Here is a 24,311-nt window from a genome sequence, read left to right on the forward strand (position 1 = left end):
ATTGCCATTTGTGTTTTGAGTGTAGAATAACTTGGCTTGTTTGGAGCCAGTGCTACACTTGGACAAGTTTGGTGTTCGTTGATCATCACGACTCAAGTCATCACTTTCTATAGTTTAAGATGTGTAATGCATTTGAATCTGTTAATGCAGTTTAGGGGATGATTTGAATTGCTGTAGTAAGTGAGATTTAGAGTCATAGAAATAATTTTATCTTTAAAGGTGGTGTGATTATTGTTTCATAAATGTTCACATTGGTTCAATTAAAGGTATGGTATTGGGTAACTTCCAAGGTACCTTCTGCTTGCTTTTCTTATTCTGATTGGTATCTTTAATCCTCAGTTTGTATGAATTTGATTAAGTGATGTTTTTAGTGTTGTTAGTTAGATTCCTTGTTGTTCATTTGGTGTTTGTTGGTATATTGTGTTGGTTATTAATTCAGATTTTATTATTATTAATTATGATTTTATTACCCTTAAACTATTTTACCGTTATATTGCATTAATGGTCAGTTTACAGGCCTCTGTTAGTATTCCTATTTTATAGCTTCCAGTAATTGTAATTTTATTATATATATGATTGAGTAAATCAAAATGAATAAGATCAGTTTTACAATTTTGTGCAATTACGTTCAATCAGTTGCTACAACATTTTGCCTTCTCTTATTTCTTTCCTTCAATTAGTTCCTACAATTGGTATCAAGAGCTAGTCTGTTATCATGAATTCTACCCAATTATTAGTCCCTATCCTTGATGGAAAAAAATACAATCGGTGGTGTGTGCAAATGAGAGTTCTATTTGATTATCATGAGTTATGGGATGTCATTGAGAGTGGAGTGTCTGCATTAGCTGCTAATGCAATTGAGGCGCAACGAGTAGCGCTTCATGATAAGAAGAAGAAGGACAATAAGACTTTGTATCTCATCCATCAAGGGATGAAAGACGAGACATTTGAGCAGATAGAAGGAGCAACAACTGCCAGTGAGGCTTGGACAATTTTGTCAACCAATTATAAAGGTGATGATAAGATCAAAAGGGTGCATCTTCAAACCCTAAGATGTCAATATGAACTGTTGCAGATGGAAACCACAGAGACTGTTGATGTCTATATAAATAAAGTTCTTGCCTTGACAAATCAGATGAAGACCAATGGTGAAACACATTTGGAGCAGGCAAAGGTGGAAAAGATTTTGAGATCTTTAACTCCCAAATTTGAATATGTTGTTGCCGCAATTGAAGAGGCCAATGACATTTCAAAAATGACAGTAAGGTTATTGTTTGGTTCTCTACGAGCGCATGAGCAGCGAATGAATGACAATAAGATTGAAAAACCAATTGAACAGACTTTACAAGCACAAGCCTCAATTGGTAGCTCATATCATAAACATGGTAGTTATTCCAGAAAAGGTCGTGGTGGCCAGAATCATGGAGGTGCTTTGCGCGGGGAACGTGGTCGCATAGGACGAGGAGACATTTATAATAAATTAAATGTTGAGTGTTATAATTGCCATAAACGTGGCCATTATGCAAATGAGTGCAAATCAAAAGGTGATAATCATGCTTCCAATTGTGCTCAAGAAGATAGTAATCACGAACAAGATGAAGAGAATCATGAAGTATTAATGACAACCACATCAAATGAAACTCCAAACAACCAGACTTGGTATTTGGATACAGGTTGCACGAATCATATGTGTGGTCAGAAGGAGCTATTTTCATATTTGGATGACTCATTTCGCACAAAAAGTGAAATTTGGTGATGGCAAATTCGTTCCGGTGACTGGAAAAGGGCGAATTCTTATCACATTGAAGAACGGTGATCACAGGTACATCTATGATATTTTCTATGTACCTAATATGAAAAGTAATTTGTTGAGTATGGGACAGCTGGCCGAGAAGGGTTAAGTGATGCACATAGTTGAAAATAAATTATCAATTTTTGATAAAAAAAAAGGTAGTTTGATTCTTAAATCCTTTTTATCAAAAAACCGCATGTTTCCAGTAGATATTCATATGGGTGATTTCAAGTGCTTGAATGCAATAATGAATAATGAATCGTGGTTATGACATTTACACATTAGGCACTTAAATTTCCAGAGTTTGGAAAATCTCTCCAAACGAAATTTAGTAAATGGTTTACCCCATATTCATCATCCTGATCAATTGTGTGAGACTTGCATTTTTGGAAAGAATCACAAATACCATTTGTTAAGGAGCCTTGGCGTGCAAAATTTCCTTTGGAGCTTGTTCATATATATGTTTGTGGCCTAATGAACATATCATCAGTTGGAGGTAATAAGTATTTTTTAACCTTTATTGATGATTTTTCAAGGAAAACCTGGATTTTTGTATTGAAAAGCAAGGATGAGGTATTCCACTGCTTTAAAATATTTAAAGCATTTGTTGAAAGACAGAATGACAGACAAATTAAGATGGTGCGTAGTGATGGAGGGGGTGAGTACAAGTCTAATGAGTTCAAGAGGCATTGTGAAGAACTTGGGTTGCAGCATAACATAATTTGTCCCTACACACCTCAGCACAACGGAGTTGTTGAGAGAAAGAATAAAACAATCATGGACATGGCGAGAAGCATGCTTAAAGCGAAAGGTATGCCAAATTATTTTTGGACTGAGGCCGTAACATGTGCGGTATATTTGATAAACAGATCACCCACTCGGAGTGTTCCTAACACAACTCCGATTGAGGCATGAAGTGGATTCAAACCCAATGTGCGGTCAATTACTTATGCTCATGTCCCCAAGGCAGCAAGATCGAAGTTGAATGATAAGACGAAGAAGACAATTTTCATTGGATATAAGCATGGGGGATACAAAGTGTACAATCCAATGACAAAGAAGGTGATTGTTAGTCGTGATGTTACATTTGTCGAAGATGAGGAATGGCAATGGAATGCAGCAGTTGAAATAGATTCGAAAAAACGATATATTTATGTTTTGAACGGTGATATGGAAGATGAAGTCACTCTTGAAGCACCTGCAGTTCAACCTGAAGTTGCAACTCCAATTGCAACTATGATGGAGCGACCAAGAAGGCAGCATCGACAACCTGTACATCTTCAAGATTGTGAAGTAAATCTTGATGATGAAGTTGATGACAATGGCGATTTAGTTCACTTTGCTTTTCTTGCAGAATCAGAACTTGTGAGACTTGTCGATGCCATTCAACACCCCAAATGGCAAAAGGCTATGAATGAAAAATTGATGGCAATTGAGAAAAATAATATCATGACTCAAATTGGGAAGGTTGTTCCAAATCAGAATTAAGGGAGGATGTTGGTTATTAATTCAGATTTTATTACTCTTAAACATTGGTCAGTTTACTGTTATATTGCATTAATGGTCAGTTTACAGACCTGTTAGTATTCCTATTTTATAGCTTTCAGTAATTGTAATTTAATTTTATTATATATATGATTGAGTAAATCAAAATAAATAAGATCAGTTTTACAATTTTGTGCAATTACGTTCAATAAGTTGCTACAACCTTTTTCCTTCTCTTATTTCCTTCAATTATTAGTTCCTACATATTTTTAGTTGTTGTTGGTAGGAAGTTAAAGTTTTCATTTTTTTTCTAGGGAAAGGCTTTGGAGGTCTCTTTCAATTTGTATAAGGATTGTACCATTCCTGAAATGGTTCACATTTATTTATTCTTTCTTGCTAATAAAAAAAACTGCATAATCCATACCGCACGATTTCTACAAAATCAAGATTGATTGTTCTTGGTCTTTTCTTGTTCTCCTTCTTCATCACAAAATGACTTGGAGTTTGATATGATATCAGAGTTATTATTAGGAACAACTCTGTTGCACATTCACTCTGGTTGTTGGTCTTTCTTTCTTTTTTCTTTTTTCAAATTTCTTTCTTATTGTGTTCTTTTTTATTTGCATGGTCGAGGAATTTTAGCAAATACTTGGTCTATACAATTCCTAGTATTTACTCCCTAATGAAAATTTGGCTACGCGTCTTGTTTCCACCGATCTTGATGGAAATAATTACCATTCTTATAGTAGGTCAATGATCATAGTCCTTAATTAGTGCCAAAAACAAATTGAAATTCATTGCTGATAGCATTAGTGAACCCACTAAAATTGGTCTAGTTTATGTTACTTGAAGACGTTGTAACAACATGGCGGTGTCCTGAATTGTCCATTTTATGTACGTATCAATATGGCAAAGTGTAAATTCAACATCTTAATTTGAAGTCTTAATACTTTTAAGGGAACATGTTTCATATAGTTATGAATGAATGTATTAGCTCTTAAATAGAGAAACTTTTCAAAAAATTTCACTAAATTGAGAACATTGTGGGATAAATTGGATATTTTAGACCTGATTTATGACTATTAAAATAAATGTTCATGTAGAATATTTTTTATTCTTCTTCAGAGAAAAAAATGTTTTCTATTACTCTTCAGAGAGAAAAAGAAAAAAATCAAGTAATGCAATCTTTAAGTAGTCTTAATAAACAATACTCCAATGTTAAATCATACATTTTGTTGATGGATGTAATTTTTTCTATATAAAAGAATCTCATATATTTCTCAACGGGAAAAAGACATATTCTTGGAAACAATTTTGGAGAGCTGGTTGAAGGTAACGTTAATGCTGCAACATCTACAATTATGAAATGTTAAAGATTATTTTTGTCAATCGGTATATTATTTTTTTAATAAAATTTGGAACGTTGTCTCTAGTATTGAAAATTGACATGAATACTATAATGTATTATTTCTTAGAGAGAGAGTTTAAAAATATTAAAAGAATCTTAATTATGCATATGTCTTCGAAGGAGAGAGAGATTGATAAAAACGTTATTGCATTTGCAAAGTGTTGGGACCCTTAGTTAATCATGAATTGAACCTAACCCTACTCTTTTTTAGTATGTTCTCATTGAACTCTAACGTTTAAAATATTATACGTCATGTCTGTTTTCCTAACTATCATATGCCTAAAAAACAGCTAAAATGGGATATTTATATTCCCTAGTTGACCTAGAATAAATTTGTGGTGTATGATAACCCTACCTAACAAAATGTGACAAAAATAAGGGCAAAATTTATAAAGCAGAGAAAAAAGACAGATATCGAATTGCCTCAAAATTCACTGGATCTACACACCTACTACTTACTGTTTCATTCTTCAAACCATGTCACTGTTCACAACTTTTTTATGTATAAATTATAACATTTTTCATAAGTATAGTCTCAAGGATACATTTTTCTTCATATTGGGATTGAAGTTCACTTGAAAAGCTTTTACTGTTGTATCTGTATATATCTCTCGTACAAGATAGTTTTTTAAGAAACTATCTTTGTGAAAATTCAAAAACTCTTCATCTCTTAACATGGAGAGTTTTCTTTTTTTATTTTAAAATACATGTTTTACTATTGCTTTTACATCAAACTAAATTCGGTTTTTAGTTATTTATTTAATTGTGATATTTTTTTATTTTTATTCACTAAACATTGGTGCAAAAATGCAAAATAACGGTGAATATTTTCAATTTAAAACGGCGGCTAAATAGTCGCATTCGTAAATTCGATTTATAAATGTGATTATTTACCATATCCGCATTTATAAATCTCATTTACGAATGACGTTTAGGGTTTTTTTTTTTCAATGTTATTTGAGTTTTTAATCAAAGTTCTCAACTTTGATCTTTTTCGAAGAACATATCATTATTTTAATATTTTTTTTAATCTCTTGGTGCATCCATATCATACCTCTTCACATTCTTAGCATTTCATCCCAATTTGAATATGAATCTGACACGTTCTAAATAAAAAAAACAACAATACAAATAATGGATTGAAGCATGATAACCAAGAACATAAATAATTTTTTTCCAATGAAACGCAAATACACGACGGAGCAAGGTGACAACAGTGACGAGGAAGACACAGTAGAGAGCAAACAAAAACTTTTCCAATAAAACAATGACCTTAGCAATGGCATAAGACAAGACATAAGAGAAACGAAAAACATACAAAAATCAATGGTGAAGAAGAAGAGAGGAAGACAATGCTTACCAATAGCACGAAGACAAGACAATGCAAAGAAGAAAGGAAGAAAAGAGGAAGCACAGAAGAGAAACGAAGCGCGAGAGAAAGGAGAGTATGAAAACGTAAGTGGCGCACTTCTGAGTTAGGGTAAGAAAAGGTTTTAAAAAGGCGACTATTTGTAATAGCCGCATTCTTAAACCAAGCGCTTTGATTTAAGAATGTGGCTATTTGTAATAGCCGCATTCATAAATAAAGCGCTTGATTTAAGAATGCGGCTATTACAAATAGCCGCCTTCTTAAATCAAGTTAATTTAAAAGATTTCATCGCATTTTGAAAGACAACGTCTGATCGTAAAAATGTATTAAATAATGGGTGTTGTTTTAAACTTTTGTACTAGTGAAAACTTTTAAACTTCAAATTTTAAGCACTTATATTTTTGTTTTGGTATTCATTCGCTCAAGGATATTTTCTTTCTATACAAGTTGGTCTATTCCTTGAATGGATCATTTATATTTATTATTTTTTTTATGATAAACATATCCTCACAACACTAATTTAATTTTGTATTCATGCAAATATACAAATCTTAGTTTTAATTTAAGATTTAGTAAAAATAATTAAATATTAGTCCTTTTTATTCTATCTTGAATTATTTGTTTAGAAAATTTAGAAAGAAAAAATCCTAGTTGGTTAACAGGTAGAGATTAAGTTTAACTTTAAATTTGATACAGTTTTGGTTTACAATCATTTCATGTTGTTCTTTAGATGCATACTTGACTATAGATCATTTTAGGTTACCACTTTCATTTCATATATTTTGAATACTAACGTGAAATTCAATCAAAATTGTGCATAATCATATTAATGATACTGATGATGAAGTTTTGAATATACGTAGTTAAATATCAAACTTAAATGAATACATATTGTATATATGAAATAAGAGTTTATAAATTCTTGCAATTTACTTAAAAATGAAAAACTTATGAACGATGACAAATGATTTTTTCATATGTTTATTGAATAAAAAATGTCATGTACATAACCATAGCTATTTATTTCATTCATGATTATTAATATTTAGACATACCAATATTACATAGCTAGAGAAATATTATATATGTCACAATTGAAAAATGTTGATGAAGAAGTGAAAAATCATTTAGAGTATAACTAAAGTTGGAGAATAATATTTTGAAAGAACACCTATATACGATTCTTTGAAGTTTGAACAATCATTCTATACACAATTCACTAATTTGACATGATTGACAATAATTCTAAAATAATTGGTCTTCTGTTGTGAGTCATGAGCATACTTGAACCACCACAATATAATCTATGAATGCATGATATTCTTTTGTAGCTAACTTAGCATCTTCCACACCCTTACACCCGTCACTATTATAAAAATGTCTTTAGACAATGGTTTTTAAATGCCTTACATGATGGTCTTAGAGTTGTAGTCTATACACACGTCTTCTATAGTTTTTGAATTATAGACAACGATCACGCAATTGTATTCTATTAGACCATTATAGGCGACAATTATGTAAAGAATTGTTGCCTATAGTATAGGTAACGCTAAAATGTTTTCTTTTATCTAGTTCTTACTTTTCTTGTTGAAGTTTGATGTCAAGAAATGTTCAAGAGAGAACGACTTTGGATTGTAGAAACTCAAGATTGTGGATAAAAGTTACGGTAAAGAACATAGGTTGTGGAGGAGCTCAAGAGCTTCAGCGATGACGCACAACAACGACGACAAGGAGAACATGAGAAGCAATTTCAAACTTCAGGACTCACTCGTTCAACATTGAAAATGGAGAAAAACTCATCAAGAAAATTGTTCAAAATGTTTATAAAACGAATTATGTTGGACAAACTTAAAACTGACCCGTCAGAAACAAGAGTTGGACTTGATACATTATGTTTTATTTTCTTAAAATGACTTGGCATAACACTAACCTTCCATGCCAGGATTTTTGCTGCCATTCCACACCTGTAATGGCAAGATACCTTCCCTAGTGTATTAAACTAGCACAAAACATCTTGCAATAAAGTTAAATTCTACACATATATAGTTTGCATAAGTCAGATAATAACTTCTCTAAAAACATATTACTCTAACTTAGGATATCTAATCTAAATAATTGGGTTGAGGTACCAATCGGAGAATGAGAAGGTTACAACTTTATTTTTGCTCTTCAACCAAGACCATGTCTTAAGTTGAGCCAAATGCATAATATTTCCTCTACATCTACCACCCATTGCTTAAATACTACCAAGTTCTTATGTTCCCGTATTAGCCAAAAAATTGCAATCCACATGGCCTTCCATTTTAGATTTTTTTATGGTCTAATTATGGTAGACAAAATTGTTCAAAATGTCTATAAAACAAATTATGTTGGGCAAACATAAAACCGACCTGTCTGAAACAAGAGTTCCAAACTTTCCCTGCCACACCACAATCTAGGAACAAGTGATTTAAAAATTCATCTATTTGTAAGCATAGAGGACATAGAGAACTTTCTACATTGATCCCTCTAACAATTAAGTTATCCCTTATAAGGATTTTTCCTACAAATTCTTAACGAAACCCTAAATCCTAAACCATAACTTTTCATAAAGAGAGTTATTTTCATTCTTATTTCCATTCGTTAGAATATTGTATGGAGACTTAATTGAATACTCCTTCTACTTCACCTAACCAAGTCCATGTATCATATATGTCCCTATTTAAGTTCATATTATTTATTTGAACAAACAACTCATCTTTCAATGCTCTTTCCCACTCAAACATATTCCTTCTCCATTTCAAATTCCATTTTCATCCTATTTCTTGTCAACTCACTACTTCCCCCATAGTTTTTCCTTGATCTTCAAATATAGTGTATAATCTAGGATAAGAGTGTGTTAGAAATTCATTTTCCACCCATTTATCTTCCCAGAATCTGATTGTATCTCTATAACTCCTAATTTTCAAACAGTTGATTTTTTAAACCAATTTTAATTTTCACCTACTCCACATACTTTATATATGTCCTACCACCATCAAGACTTAAGCCTATCAGAAATTCTACTATTCTAACCGCTTATAGACCCATACTTAGACAATATATGATTTCTTTCCACTTCTCATTAGTTTGAGTTCCTAAACGCCACATTCACTTTGGCTAGCATGGCTAGAAAAGCAACTTGAACAGATTTTTGTAGATAGATACATGCTTGAAGATCTAAAAGCACCATTGTTAATTGAGCTTTTTACAACACTATATTCCTGCTCTTTCTTCCTGTTTTTCTGCAACATACAAAAAAATGTCCTATCATAAACAATGTTCAAGCTAGCTTCAAAGTGAAAAAAAAAAAGCATTGCAAGTTAATAAACTTTGAGGTTGAAGTTTAATTAATTAGATGTCTTTCTGACATGGGTGAACAAAACAATAAAATGATACATCAAAATTAAACAGATATTCAAGACTCGAAACCAAAATACACATCCTCATAGTTATTCATAAAATACCATATGAATGAATCCAACAAATACACGATTAAATATTTTATAGAATAATATAAAAATGACACTTGAAGGGATAACCACATTGTTCAGAGAAAATAATGCATGAAAGATATATTCATCACTTAACTAACACCTACTGTTTTATTCTCACAGCAAGTACAATATCCTTGCAGCCATGTGTCTGCACACTAAATTTAGTTGCTTGATAAAAATGTTGATGACATCAAATCTGGTATGCTAAAGTTAAAATTGAAAGGAATGGTCTACGAATTTTGATTTTATTTTCTCCTAAGCTATCTTTATATCTTCTGAGTATATGACTAATTTTTTCAAATGCCGTGTTGTTTTGGCCACTTGCACTTTTGGTTATATTTTTAAAAAGTTTGATTGAGGTTTACCAAATTCACAATTTCCATCCTTTTAGTCACTGACATATCCCTTATTTTCTTGTTATTATAAATAATTTTTAATAAAATCTAAAAGTATCCATTAATTGTTACAAATTTAATTTATACATCTTTAAATAAAGAAAAAAAAAGACCTAAGTACATTCTTTAAATTTCTTTTTATTACTTTTCACTTAAAATATAAAATTATGTAATAATATATGACTCACATTAACATTAAGAAGTGAACTCTAAAAACCCTAAACATATGATCCGATAAATTCAACTAATCTTCGAGATTTACATTCATTTTATATATTATGATTTTTCATTATTTCTAATTAGTTAATTAATTTGAAATCTCCAAACTATCCAAATTTCTAAAATAAAACTTAGAGATAATTAGACTCTTATAACAAGATATTATTTCCAAAATTTACATCAATATTATAACTAACACTTTGACCTGTATCTGTTCAACCAAAGCAACCTTTGGCTATGACTAGGAACAAACATCCACCTTGTACTTTTTGGAAGAAACACAGTATACAACCCATAAACCTTTCGGTGTCACACCTTTCTTCTCATCCTTCTCGAACTTCAACATCGATCCACTCACCCAGAAATTTCTTGGCAGCACAAAACTATGTAGCACTTGGGAAGTGGGACTAGGGACTCCTAATATTTATAAAGTGATAGTATCATGCACCGCCATAGCCATATTCCAATGCAATTTGGTTAACTTTATGAAGGTGCCATTTGATATTTCAGTAATCAAAAGTGATGAGACCTTAAACTTCGAAGAAGCCAGCTACATATGCATATATATATATATATATGATTTCGCCATTCTTGACATTTTCTTTAATTCCGCGTGACTCATATCACTCATTATGGTCTACTTTTCATGCAACTATACTTTAATATTACTTAGCCAGTGGCCTCTAGCTATTATCACACCAAATAAAGCTTATATTCATATTCCAAAAACAAAAACAAAAACGCGCTTATTTTCTCAGTGAATTAATTATTAAGTTGTTAAGGAGATGGCCCCGCCGACTACTACATAAAGTTTCAATATTAATGAACTTGTTAATTACAAAAATGGTAGGAAGAAATGAAAATGGGTTAAAGAGAAAAAGTGGAAAAAGAGAATCAATAATTGGAGGAAGAAAAAGTGGAATTTGAATCACACATAGTAACAGAAGAAAAGGGTTTGTGAAATATGGGGGGGGCTCCCAAGGGTGGTGTGGGAAGCTTAGGGATAAGAAATATAAAAACACACATCCCTATCATATCATGCATGAGATATGGCTGGCTGGCTAAAAGGAACATATATAAATCTCTGCATATTAATTCCTCTCTCTCACTCTCTCTCTCTCTCATATATCTTTGGTGTGTAGCCATTTGGAAGATTGCTTGTTGGAGCATTATATTTGATATATAGGATCATATATATTTGTAGCAGTAGCAGTACTGCAGCAAGATTGGAATGAATAAATGAATGAATAATGAATACTGAATAATGAATAATGAGTGATGGTTTGAGTCATTCATTCCAAAGCAAATTTAATAATATACACACAAGAGCTTTAGAGAAACGCCAAGGTCGTAGCTTACAATCTTTTCATGAAAAGGAGAGACTCCTATGATGTTGAAGGGCTCATGCACATGCATCCCTCTCTCCCTCCCATGAAACTTTAACCACTTCTCAAAGTGGAGCCACTCCCTATGATTTTCCCAAATAAAGCTCTTCATATGCAGCCTCAAACTTGTACTTCCCCTCTCTGTGGCCCTATACTACTTAACATCAATTAAACTAACTATAGAGGTGTAGTTAGGTATTAGTTTATTAACAACCCTTCTCTGTCAACTCATTAAAGACCCTTCTTATTTGTTAATTAAACCTACTCTAACTTAATCACCACCACCACTACGTTGAACTATACTATATCTATGCATTATAATTAGTTAAGATGTTTTACAGGACACCGAAAGTCACAGTGTTCAATGATTTCTACACTTCCATGTACATGAGAAGTTTGCATATATATATGAAGCTCATTAATTAAGAGATTCATATGTCCTTTCAAACCCAAGTACATGAGGGAGAAACTATACGTGCAACTAGCCCATAGGATAACTGGATTATGTCGTAAAAAGCTAATAGTCCAAAATCCAAACTCAACAACTATCTAATTCACACTGTACCACTACTGGTCTAGTGCTTGTTTGTTTTTAATCATTTTCTTCATTTTCCCACCATCAAATCAGCTATATACTTTCTCCACGCGTATACATATACCTTTTACATAAATCTTCTTAATTACTACTTCCTAAATAATCACTACATAAACATGTGTCTACTTTTTTAGTCACCAAAATTATATTATACCATCAAAGAACTAACAGAATTAAATAACAGATAAATAAAAGAGAAGATGTATTAATTCTGAATGAAGGGTATTTATCTATAGTTGTATACAAAAACTACTAACTAGAGTTAACTAATAATATAGCAGAGTAAAGAAAATTTTGTAGCTAAGTGAAACAGAAAAGAAAGAGGAATTAGAAAGTGTTGTAAAAGAATGAAGAAGTGAAGAAAGAAAAGTTAGGGTTGGGAGAGTGGGGAATGGCAATGGTTTAATGCATTCGGGTCCAGCCTAGTAACACTCCTCCACCTGCCTCAACCTCATCATTACATTCTATAATCTCTATTTATCAACATTTTTCTACAACAATGCTTTTATGTATTTTAATTTCTAATCATTTCTATTTTACTTAAATAAATCTTTCATCCTTGAAATTTTGCCAATTTCTAGATGAGTTTTAATATTTTTTTCTTATTTTGTCCCTGCATAATTCTTTTTATTTTAGTTTTTAGTGAAGATTGTTGTTTAGTGAAGAATATATTACAGAGAATTGGAAAGGTTGACGGAAAAAGGTACAAAAATATTTAGGCGTTATTTGTTGAATAACCAAACTTAAACTTAATTAGATTTTGGTGTGAATTAAGGTATATATATTGTATTTATTGAATTATTTTGGTGATTCATTGAGGTTTGTTTGAGTTGTGGAGCCAAAGAATCAGATGAGGGTGACATGTCATCATCATTGCCTCCTAATTCTCCTTCCATTATGTTTGGACATTTGCTTATTACTAAACACCCCTTCCCTTTCAAAAATTAATCTTCTAAATCGACCACTTATATTTTCGAATTTTACCCATTCACCCTTGCCAGTTGCTACCTAACTTCATTTTCATACATTGAAAACACTGTTTTATTTTATAAAAAAGAAAAGGAAGCCCTTGTGAGAGTGATGATGGAAGAACAAAATGCACATGATTATTTGCCAGTTCTGGCTCAATTTTATTTAACAATGGCCACATACTAGGATCTAATAAAATAATGGCACAGAATATAATGGTGTAAACTATAAACCCAAAACAAAAAACAAGGTTCTAAAATACCCAAAAGAACTGCCTTATCATGATTTGACAATCAAAAACGATATTTGCACATTAAAAAGTTTAACACCAGAGTGATAAATAAATAAATAAGAGTTGAATGATAAAAGAAAAAAGTAGTCTAAAACTAAAATGTAGCTTTTTGATTATTTAAAAATGACGTAATAATATTTTAATGTAGAAGAGAGAAGAAAGAGCATTAACTCCCTCACTCCATCACATGCACCTATGATGTCCAATCCCCTATTTAAGCTCCTCAACTTCTCCTCATTCTCCATTCATTCCAAAACTCACATTCTCATTTCTAAACCCAACTTAACCTTCTCTATCTCAACCTTGTTCAAACAACCAAAACCAAACCACTTTCAAAACACACAACACAACACAAACACAACACAAACAATCCAAATACCAGAAAAATGGAGAACTTGTTTCGCCTGGTAGACCACGAAGACTTCTTCTCTCGTCGTTGCATTTGGGTGAACGGCCCTATAATTGTAGGGGCAGGTCCCTCAGGGCTTGCCACAGCAGCATGCCTTAGAGAACAAGGGGTGCCCTTCGTGCTTCTGGAACGTGCAGATTGCATAGCCTCACTGTGGCAGAAACGCACCTATGACAGACTCAAACTTCACCTCCCTAAGCAATTCTGCCAGCTCCCCAAGCTCCCTTTCCCTGAAGACTTCCCCGAATACCCCACAAAGAAACAGTTCATAGAGTACCTGGAGTCCTACGCCAGGCACTTCGAGATCAACCCTCAGTTCAACGAGTGTGTTCAGTCCGCAAGGTACGACGAGACAAGCGGATTGTGGCGGGTGAAGACCGTTTCCTCCACTGGCGCCACACGCAACGAGGTGGAGTACATTTGCAGGTGGCTCGTGGTGGCCACTGGGGAGAATGCTGAGTGTGTGATGCCGGAGATTGAAGGATTGAGTGATTTCAAAGGTGAGATCATCCATGCTTGTGATTACAAGTCAGGGGAAAGCTTCAGGGGAAAGAAGGTCCTTGTTGTTGGCTGTGGCAATTCCGGCATGGAACTCTCTCTTGATCTTTGCAACCACCATGCTTCTCCTTCCATGGTTGTTCGCAGCTCGGTAAGTTCAATTCTCATGCTAACTGTCAGTATAAAAAGATTTACACTGTCATTCAATCACAAATCGTTCACCATATGGTATCTTGTAGAGCTGTTAATAAACAGATATGGATGACATGTGTTTGAATGACAGTTGTTGTTTTTGTTTGTGAAGAAAAAGAACATGTTTTGAGTATGGAATCTAACAGGGGTGTTCTGTTTTTTCAATATAGGTTCACGTGTTGCCTAGAGAAATATTTGGGAAATCAACGTTTGAATTTGCGGTTATGATGCTGCAATGGCTGCCCCTTTGGCTTGTTGACAAGATTATCTTGATCTTGGCATGGTTTGTTTTGGGGAACGTGGAGAAGTTGGGGCTGAAAAGGCCTGCAACGGGTCCTTTGGAGCTGAAGAACACAAAGGGGAAGACCCCGGTTTTGGATCTTGGTGCCTTGGAGAAGATTAGATCCGGTGAAATAAAAGTGGTGCCAGGAGTCAAGAGGTTCAATAATGGAGAAGCTGAGCTTGTCAATGGTGAAAAGCTTGATGTTGATGCAGTGGTGCTTGCAACCGGTTACCGCAGTAATGTTCCTTATTGGCTTCAGGTGAGAATATGTTCTAGATCTTTTTTAAAACTTGAAAAAGTTTTTTTTTCTAATATTTTCATCACAGAAGATTGTCAGTTCAGAAAGGCTTTTGGGGCAGTTTGGTTTTTGTCCTTTTTAAACTTTCTTTTGAGGGGGGGGCTGGCTGTTTTAGAAGCTTCTTTTTTTATAAATTTAATAGTTAATTTTTGTATACATGTGGAGCAGTGAACTAATGTTGTTTGGGTTTTGTTATGAGCAGGAAGGTGAATTTTTCTCAAAGAATGGATACCCCAAGACGTCATTCCCTCATGGATGGAAGGGAAATGCTGGACTTTATGCTGTGGGGTTCACAAAGAGAGGGCTCTCTGGTGCTTCTTCTGATGCTTTGAAAATTGCTCAAGATATTGGCAAAGTTTGGAAAAATGAGACTAAGCAAAAGAAACAGCGCACTACTGCTTGTCATAGAAGATGCATTTCTCAGTTCTAAATTGCTAAAATAAAACCAAATGACATCGTGACATGACATGACCACTAGCTAGTGCTGCTTTCTTTCTTTTTAGTCTCAGGAATTTGTTCTTGTATAAACAAAATAACAGTATCTTGTAAAAAGAACACACACCAGAAGAAAAAACTAGCACAGAGATAGAGCCCTCTCCGATGACCAAGTTTTTTATATGGTTGGTCGTTTTTTTTAAACTAAGGATGATGAGGCTTTTCCCTCGGTTTCATTTCATTTCATTTCATTTTTTCTCTAATGTTCCAAGTCCTTGTGATGAATAAATATGTAACAAGTACATCACGTACTTCACTGATCAATTCCAATGCTACAATTTCAACTTTTCAACTTCACTTCCAATCTCTCTCTCCCTTTTGTGTCAGTAGATTTTCCCTTTTTAGGCAGAGAAGTTAATGTCATTGATTAATCAGTAGCGAAAGTTTTTCACTTTGATTCTCATCTATAGCCAACATGGAAGAATATAAGGATCGAATATACTGTTGGATACTACGTGACCCTGCATTCGAGTTTAACAACGAATAGTTTTTTTTTTATGCAAATAGTAATTCCAACATTTGATGAAGAGAAGTTAGAAAGGTCATTAACTGCATCCTACTTTGAGGCCTTATCTTAGATTATCAAATCGTTTTCTTTCTATTTCTGCACTTCATTCCAACTGGTAAGACCCCAATAAGTGATCCAAAAGCAAGGAAAGTGTTGAATAACTGCTGCAAAATTTTCTTTGTGTGTTGGATGAGTATTGCATTAAATGGTTCATGTGATGTAAGGTTTATTATCCTGTTCATCTGACACAATTGCAAATATAGATGTTGTAACTTACGTTGTCTTTTCTGAAAATAGCAGAGGTGCTATATCCTGCAATGGCCCACAGATTCAATGTTTGTGATTGACAACTCCTTGAACAAAACTTTCTAACATGAGATGAGTGGGGCTCATCAGAGATAACCCTTTTCTTTTCTCTCTCTCTCTGTCCAAAGATGGTTTGCACTGCATTCATAAATATTCCTTTTAAAATTGCTATATTGGGTTAATGGATTCAATCCACGTATAGAGAAATGGTGTTGCTGATATGTTATAAACACTGCTACGCTGCACATGCCTAAACAATGGAGCCACAAGTATGTCATAAATTACAGTGAAAAATCATTATTCTACACTATAATTCCATTCCAAACTGTAACACAGTTCACATGGAAACTAATTATTAAGCCATATGAACACAATAAATTGCTTCAGAGCTTCTTTTCAATATCCTCTTATTCACCAAAAAATTAAAATAAAGTATTCTATCTGAGTAAGGTTTGTTTTGAAAAGAGAGAGAGATGCAACAGAACCAGAAATGTGAAAGAAAAAAATTGAGATAAACACAAAACATTATATATAAGATATCTTCTCTCATTCTAATAATGCCCCATATATTTTACTCTTTATGCTGTTTTCTTATTCCATGAACAACTTTATCTTTTAAGAAAAAGATACATTATTTCTTTTTTTTTTCCATTCAACCAAAAAGTTTGGTTAAATTTTTGAGAAAATTTAACCAAATTATTTTTATAAGATACATGTCAATGGTTAAGAAAAAGATACATTATCTCTATTTTTTCTTAAAAGTTTTTATAAAAAAAATATTATTTAAACAAGGAAAGAGTAGAGCAATAAGAAAAATAAATGTGTAGCAAATAATAATGATAATAATGGTTTAAAGAAACAGTTATAGATTCCATTTTTGGAGAATTTTAGTCTTCTTTGACAAATAAGCTAATCATGGTGTAATAACCAGAGTCCATCAACCTTCCAACCGCAAATAGACAACAATGGACACCAACAATAGCATCATCGTCAATTATTTGTTAGAGATAACAATTATTTGAAGATTTTATGATTAGGACATTTTCCACACTACCTCTGCTCAATCATACTGCTAAAATTACTAATTAAAGAATAATATAAGTAAATCATAATCGTTCTTTTAATTTTAATCCTTCTTTTATAAATTATATATATTCACTAATTTACAGTTAATTATATATATGTTCTTTTCTGGGAGGACTGCTGGCTAGGTCAAGATGCGCTAAAGAGAGTATTTCCGAGACTGTTCTCCCTGTGTCTGGTCAAAGATGCAAAGGTAGCTGAGTTTGGATCCTGGTCTGATGGCGTGTGGGTTTGGCATTTAGCTTGGCGTAGATCTTTGTTTGAATGGGAGAAACCTTTGGTGGATCAGTTATATCAAGCTTCACTTGAGGTTAGGTTGGTCTTGGGAGAAGCGGATAGGTGGGTTTGGAAGGCAGGGGGTCTTCAGACGTTTTCAGTTAGTTCTGCTTATTCTCTTCTTAGGAGGGATGGTGAGGTAGTTTTCTCCCCGACATACAGTAAGTTATGGAGTTGTAAAGCCGTACCTTCTGCTTTAGTCACTGCCTGGAGGGTGTTGGAGAATAAGATCGCTACTAGGGCCAATTTGGAAAGGCGAGGTGTGTTGGTTGGTAGCCCTTTGTGTTGTTTGTGTGGGAAAGAGGAAGAGTTTTACCGCCATTTGTTTTTCGATTGCAAATTTGCTTGGCGGGTTTGGTGCCTTTGCCTTGAGTGGTTGGGGGTGGCGTTTGTGTCCCATATTGATCCGGTGTTAAACTTTGCATAGTTTAGGATGTGCCAGTCTTCAAAGTCGATTAATGAAGTGTGGTGCACAATTTGGGTTGGGGTGGTGGGTGAAATTTGGACCCATAGGAATTTTATTATCTTCAACAGGGAAGTGGCTGATGCGTCTGAAGTGTGTGCACGGGTGCAAGCAAAGGTTTGGTCTTGGATTAATGCTAGATCTCGATCCGCTTCGTTTCCCTTTTCTAGCTGGTGTATGGTACCTTTGGAGTGTATGAGAATGGTTGTTTGATGTAGTTTAAGTCTATGTTCGGTTAGTGATTGTGTTTGTTAGTTTGAGAATTCTAGCTAGTAGTTGGTTTGATATCTCTTGTTTCCTTGTATAAGGGTTGAACCACCCCTGAAGTGGCTCGCATTTATTAATTTGTTATTGCCGATAAAAAAAAACAGTTAAAAATCCTAAACTAACACACTTTTCTAGTTGATTTGGACTGCATTAAAAATGTTATAGAATATGAAGCATACAAAAACATAAGAAAAATGAATTGGATGTTAAATAGGAAGGAAGCACGAGAACCACTGATTCAGAAAAGTCAAAATAATTGCGGTTATTTTCAATTTAAATTGACGGCTATATAGTTGTATTTGATATACACGTGGTCTTAAATTAGATAAGAAGATGGCTATTTAGCCACATTTGTAAATTCGATTTATAAATGCGGTTATTTATCATAGTCGCATCTATAAATTGAATTTACGAATGACGTTTAGGGTTTCTTTTATTTTTTTGTTGTTGTTTGGGTTTCTAATAAAAGTTCTCAACTTTGATATTTTCCAAAGAACAAGTCATTGTTTTAGCATTTATGTTGATCTCTTGGTGCATCTATATCATTCCTCTTCACATTTTTAGTATTTCATAAATCTGAATCTGACCTGTTCTGAAGAAAAAAAACAATACAAATAATGGATTGATATTGGAAGGTCCAATAACCAAGAACATAAATAAAAGTTCAAAAAACACTAAAAATTTCTTAATGAAACGCAAATACACGACGGAGCATGGCGACAACAACGACGAGGAAGGCACAATAGAGAGCAAACAAAAACCTTTCCAATGAAACAATGATCTTAGCAATGGCATAAGACAAAACATAAGAGAAACAAAAAACATACAAAAATCAATGGTGAAGAAGAAGAGAGAAAGACAATGCTTACCAATGGCACGAAGACAATGCAAAGAAGAGAGGAAGAAAAGAGGAAGCACAGTTAATGACGGAAGCATAGAAGAGAAACGAAGCGCGAGAGAAAGGAGAGTATGAAAACGTAAGTGACACGCTTCTGAGTTAGGGTAAAAAAGGTTTTAAAAAGGCGATTATTTGTAATAGCTGCATTCTTAAATCAAGTGCTTTATTTACGAATGTGACTATTTGTAATAGTCACATTCGTAAATAAAGCACTTGATTTAAGAATGCGGCTATTACAAATAATCGCCTTCTTAAATCAAGTCAATTTAAAAAAGGTTACCGTGTTTTGAAAGACAGCATCTGACCGTAAAAACGCATTAAATAATGAGACGTTGTTTTAAACTTTTACACTAGTAAACAAAACAATCTATGAACAAGAAAGGATGTAACTTGAATAAAGTTTTGCATAGGACAAATAGACGTTAGTTAAGTAAGAGTGAAGCTTAAGTATGTAATCAAAGTGGAATTTCAAATGCAGAGTAGTATCAACTTCTATAATAAAAGTGAGGAAATATGAAGATGAGGAAACATGTATTAATTGTTGGATAACAATACCATAATATAATTTCAGTTCTCGTCTAGTTGACTTGTTTTTTGGGTTGCAAAATATGGAACTCGTTCTATTTGGACCAATTGGCCTCATATAGTTCTTAAATTGTAATTTATGTTTTGTTATTATTGGATTGTTGTTTTGTTATCATTTGACCATTGTTTTGTTATTGTTGAATTATTATTTTATTATCATTAGACCGTTGTTTTATTATTACTAGACTATTATTTTACTATGATTAGACCGTTGTTTTGTTACTATTATAGGCTATAATAGTAACTTGTACTCTTTTAGTTTTAGTATGAGGATTGAAGTAATTCTTAAATATGTTACATTAATTTATTTATTTATTTTTATAGAAAAATAATCATAAAAAATAATTAATTTAATTATATCTTTGTCTCAAATTTGATACAAACCAATATGCGAATTGCCTACTGAGAATAGTGAAGATAAGAATTGGTCTTAATGCTAAAACCTAAAAGTGTGACCAATTGCACTAGCTAGGCAATGAACATGAAGTTGTGGTAATCAAACCTCATTTTACCTATTAATATAACTTCCTATCAATGAGTCAAAAGAGTGAATCAAAGTCAAATAAACAGTAAATATTTAAATAGGAAGAACATACAAAAAAAGAGCCAATACACTGCATGTGTATATATTATAAATAGCCCGAAAGAATTTACAGCAACCCTAGAAGTTTGTAGGGTATATGACTCAGTTCTTAAAACTCCAATCCTTTGAGAGTTATGAGTTTGCACGTAAAAAAACAATTCTCATTACATAACTCACGATCAATTATGTCAAATCACCCACCTTTCAACCATTCCTATATCTTTACTTCGTCAATGCTAATTCTAACAATTCCTTTTACCCACTCATTGCTTTAGGGAAAATAAGATAAAAGTATTAATTTTTATTATTATTATTATTATTAGAGATGGAAAAAAAAATTGTAAATTTAGGAATGTCTCTCTTAGGAAGTTTAACATTATGAAAAATAATTATTTTTAGAATATTGTTAGATTGAGTACAAGGCGAATTATTATCAAATTATTATTGATGTTTTACACATTTCAAGGGACTTAATTGAACCATAAATTTATTAAAAAAAATCATTCAAAATTTCAAAATATATTTTCAGGATTGAGTATCAAATTTTGCAGTTATACAAACATTGTTAATATAGAGATAAAAATATTGACATTGATATATATTTCATTATTTTTTCACATTGAATACTGAATTTTTTGCTCATGCATTTTGATATAATGTTTGTTTTTCTTACCAAAAAATACAATATTTTTCTCCCTGGTTTACTTGTTACAAAGATGAGCACAACATTCATCCCAAAAAGCGTCAATTATGCAATGTGTTAATCAATTTGTTTTCTTGTAGTTCATTGAAAATAGTGTCGTACATTCCACATAATTTGAACTCTACAGTTATTATTAGAAGATATATAGCAATCACGCAAGTATATAACACCTCAAAATTCAGCTACACAAAGATAGAAACTACAAGATTGATATAAATCGAGGAAGAAATTTGTTCCGGTAAGCGTATAAATATAGTCTCAGATAGGAGATAGGAGGAGGGAAGGAGAATGATAATATATATATATATATATATATATATATATATATATATATATATATATATATTTTGGTATCGGACGAGTCAGTTTCGATTTTTGTGATTAACCTCCTAAGTCAAAGAATATAGGGAACATAATAAGTAGTAACAATTACAGGTAGGGTTGAATAAGTCAATGACATCCTGAAATATGTGAAAATAATTGATTAACTGATAGATACACATTCCTAGTATGAAGGAACGGTTATGCTTCTATTAACAACTGATATTCGAGAACTGACTTCAACGTAGCAATTCGCAAGTACCCGACCAACCGAGCATTAGCATTGAAGGAAAGAAACTTGAAGGAATTTGGAGATTACCGACACGTCAGTAATTGTATATCTAACTATCTGATCCCCTCAAACTATACCGGTACAATATTTTTTTTATCTTATTATAACTTTTAAAATCAAAATTATAACGAAACTATGAAACTCTGAACTTTTAAAACGGATAATATTCCAATGCAATAATTGATTTTCTAATTTTATCTTAAAAGAATTGAGATCGGGACACAATTATATATACCAAAAGAAAAAAAAATTGATAATAATGAAATTTAGACCAGGATGATGCTTTTAAAATTTATGTACCTACACTACTATAGATTAAGCTTCCATAGGCCATAGAAATAATGTAAAACGCCTAGCGGAACATTTACACTTTGATCATATCTAAAATTTTCATTCACAACACTTGTATAAAATATAATATTGTAATTGAAGTTTTATTTCTTATAATATGGTAGGCTATAGGATAATATGATCATATTAGATTTTAGTTTTAAGTAATTTTTTTTCTTATATCTTTAAGATTTTTTTATTGAAATGTAAGATTAATAAGGTGGGATGCTAAATAAACTTTCCTTTTTATATATTTTGGAGTAAATAATGATAATAATTTGTTTTCAAAAATTAAGATCATCTAGTTATCCTAACATAACTCAGATATTTTAAATATATACTTTCATATATTGTAAAAGAACGATAAGAGAAATGACAATTTAAAAAATCAGAAACATCAAATTCAAATTGTCAAAATTTAAAATTTAAAATTTTCAAATTAATTTATTAAATTCATAGCTAAATTAATCCATTGTATAAAACTATTTAAAAACAGTTTTCAATTCAAGGTAATCAATTATTTGGTATGACCAAGTTCAAGGAAAAAGAACATTGAAGCCGTGTGTCAGGAACGTTTCAAAAAAGAATCAAATACTGGAATTCTTTTTTCACCAAATTAATTTCATTTTGCACCAGATATATTAAAATCTCCACTTTTCTCTTAAAAATTGACTTTGAAAATGGGTAACATTTTTTATTTTCAAGATGTGTAATTTAAAAACTTTTTATTTTTTATATTGTTCAATCTAAAAGTTTTAATGATTTTTTATTGTCTTTTTTATTTTTTATATTGTTCAATTTAGAAGTTTCATTGTTTTTTTATTCCCGAATTTGAAAGTATTTTTTACTTCTAAATTATATAGTTCAAAATTTATTTTTATGTATGTGAATAAAATTTTAAAATAGATCAATTTGGAAGTTATTTTTAATTTAGAAGTCATTTTTTATGAAGAAAAGTTTCATATTATGTAATTAGAGTTTTTTTATGGAAAGTTAATTTAAAATTACACAACCTGAAATTTTTTTATGAAAAAAACTAACTTAAAATTACAAAATTAACTTTTAGATTGTACAATTTAAAAATAAAAAAAAAATCTTTCACATATTATAATCTGAATAATTTTTAAATTGCTTTATGATACGACGGATAGACAAGGATGGTAGTGACAGGCAAGACACTTGACAAGGGATGTGTTGGCAAAGAGGACAGTTTGATCTTTTAACACCCTCGTCAGGGTGTATATGTAAACTGTAGGGTGCATAAAGAAATGGCCTGAATACTGAAAAAATGACCCAATTTAAATGGGGCAATTTCTCCCTACACCATATCATTTTGGAGACTGTTTCTTCCTGCACCGCCATATCTTCTTCTGGCACCTCCATACACAACATGAAAATACATTTTTATCCTTCTTGTGCCACCCCCATAGAATAACTTCCGGATTATGTAATCCGGAAACGCATTTGGAAAAAGACTTCCAGATTACATAATCCGAAAGTTAAAAAAGACTTATGGATTATGTAATCCGTAAAGTAATCATGCATCTGAAAAAAGACTTCTGGATTATATAATCTGGAAGCTAGTTACAAATTTAAAATATGACTTCCAGATTATGTAATCCGGAATATTACAGAGGGGTATGGAAATACAAAAATCTATGGAAGTGAGAGAAGAAGGTATGGAGGTGCAGGAAGAAGCAGCCCATTTTGGATTTGCACCCAACAGAACATTTAAAATAACGTTTTGTCCTGGTCTTCTTTGTTATGAAAAAAGGTGCAAAGGAGCTTAGTATCCGTTTAAGGTTAGTCTTCTTTGTTCTTTATTTTTTGAATACAAAAACTTATGGGGTTGGCACAAGAAAGTAGGTTGCTTCTTCCTGTACCCCATATCTTCTTGTGTCATCCCATAAGTTTTTTGTATTTCAAAAATACTCTTTTTAATATTCTGGATTACATAATTCAGAAATCTTTTTCTAGATCCAGAATTAGTTTTTGGATTATATAATCCGGAAGTTTTTTTTATATGTGTAATTAGTTTCCGGATTACATAATCCAAAAGTTTTTTCTAAATATGAGATTGATTTCTGGATTATGTAA

The 24,311-nt window shown here is 32.3% G+C and overlaps 2 protein-coding genes across 2 annotated transcripts; both read left to right on the forward strand.

The window, feature by feature from the left end:
- Positions 1–781: 781 nt before the first annotated feature.
- Positions 782–3,280, forward strand: LOC137816066 (uncharacterized). Its single transcript, XM_068619164.1, has 5 exons — positions 782–1,673; positions 1,744–1,822; positions 2,407–2,603; positions 2,763–2,957; positions 3,147–3,280. Exons 1-5 carry the CDS (start codon positions 782–784, stop codon positions 3,278–3,280), a joined length of 1,497 nt encoding a protein of 498 aa, XP_068475265.1.
- Positions 3,281–13,665: 10,385 nt separating this feature from the next.
- On the forward strand, positions 13,666–15,891 carry LOC137814357 (probable indole-3-pyruvate monooxygenase YUCCA8). Its single transcript, XM_068617051.1, has 3 exons — positions 13,666–14,482; positions 14,694–15,065; positions 15,307–15,891. The coding sequence occupies exons 1-3, from the start codon at positions 13,811–13,813 to the stop codon at positions 15,532–15,534; spliced, it is 1,272 nt and encodes a 423-aa protein (XP_068473152.1). The 5' UTR covers positions 13,666–13,810; the 3' UTR covers positions 15,535–15,891.
- The last annotated feature ends 8,420 nt before the right edge of the window (positions 15,892–24,311 follow it).

The sequence above is a fragment of the Phaseolus vulgaris genome, chromosome 1 (assembly GCF_000499845.2).
Source record: "Phaseolus vulgaris cultivar G19833 chromosome 1, P. vulgaris v2.0, whole genome shotgun sequence".
NCBI lineage: Eukaryota > Viridiplantae > Streptophyta > Magnoliopsida > Fabales > Fabaceae > Phaseolus > Phaseolus vulgaris.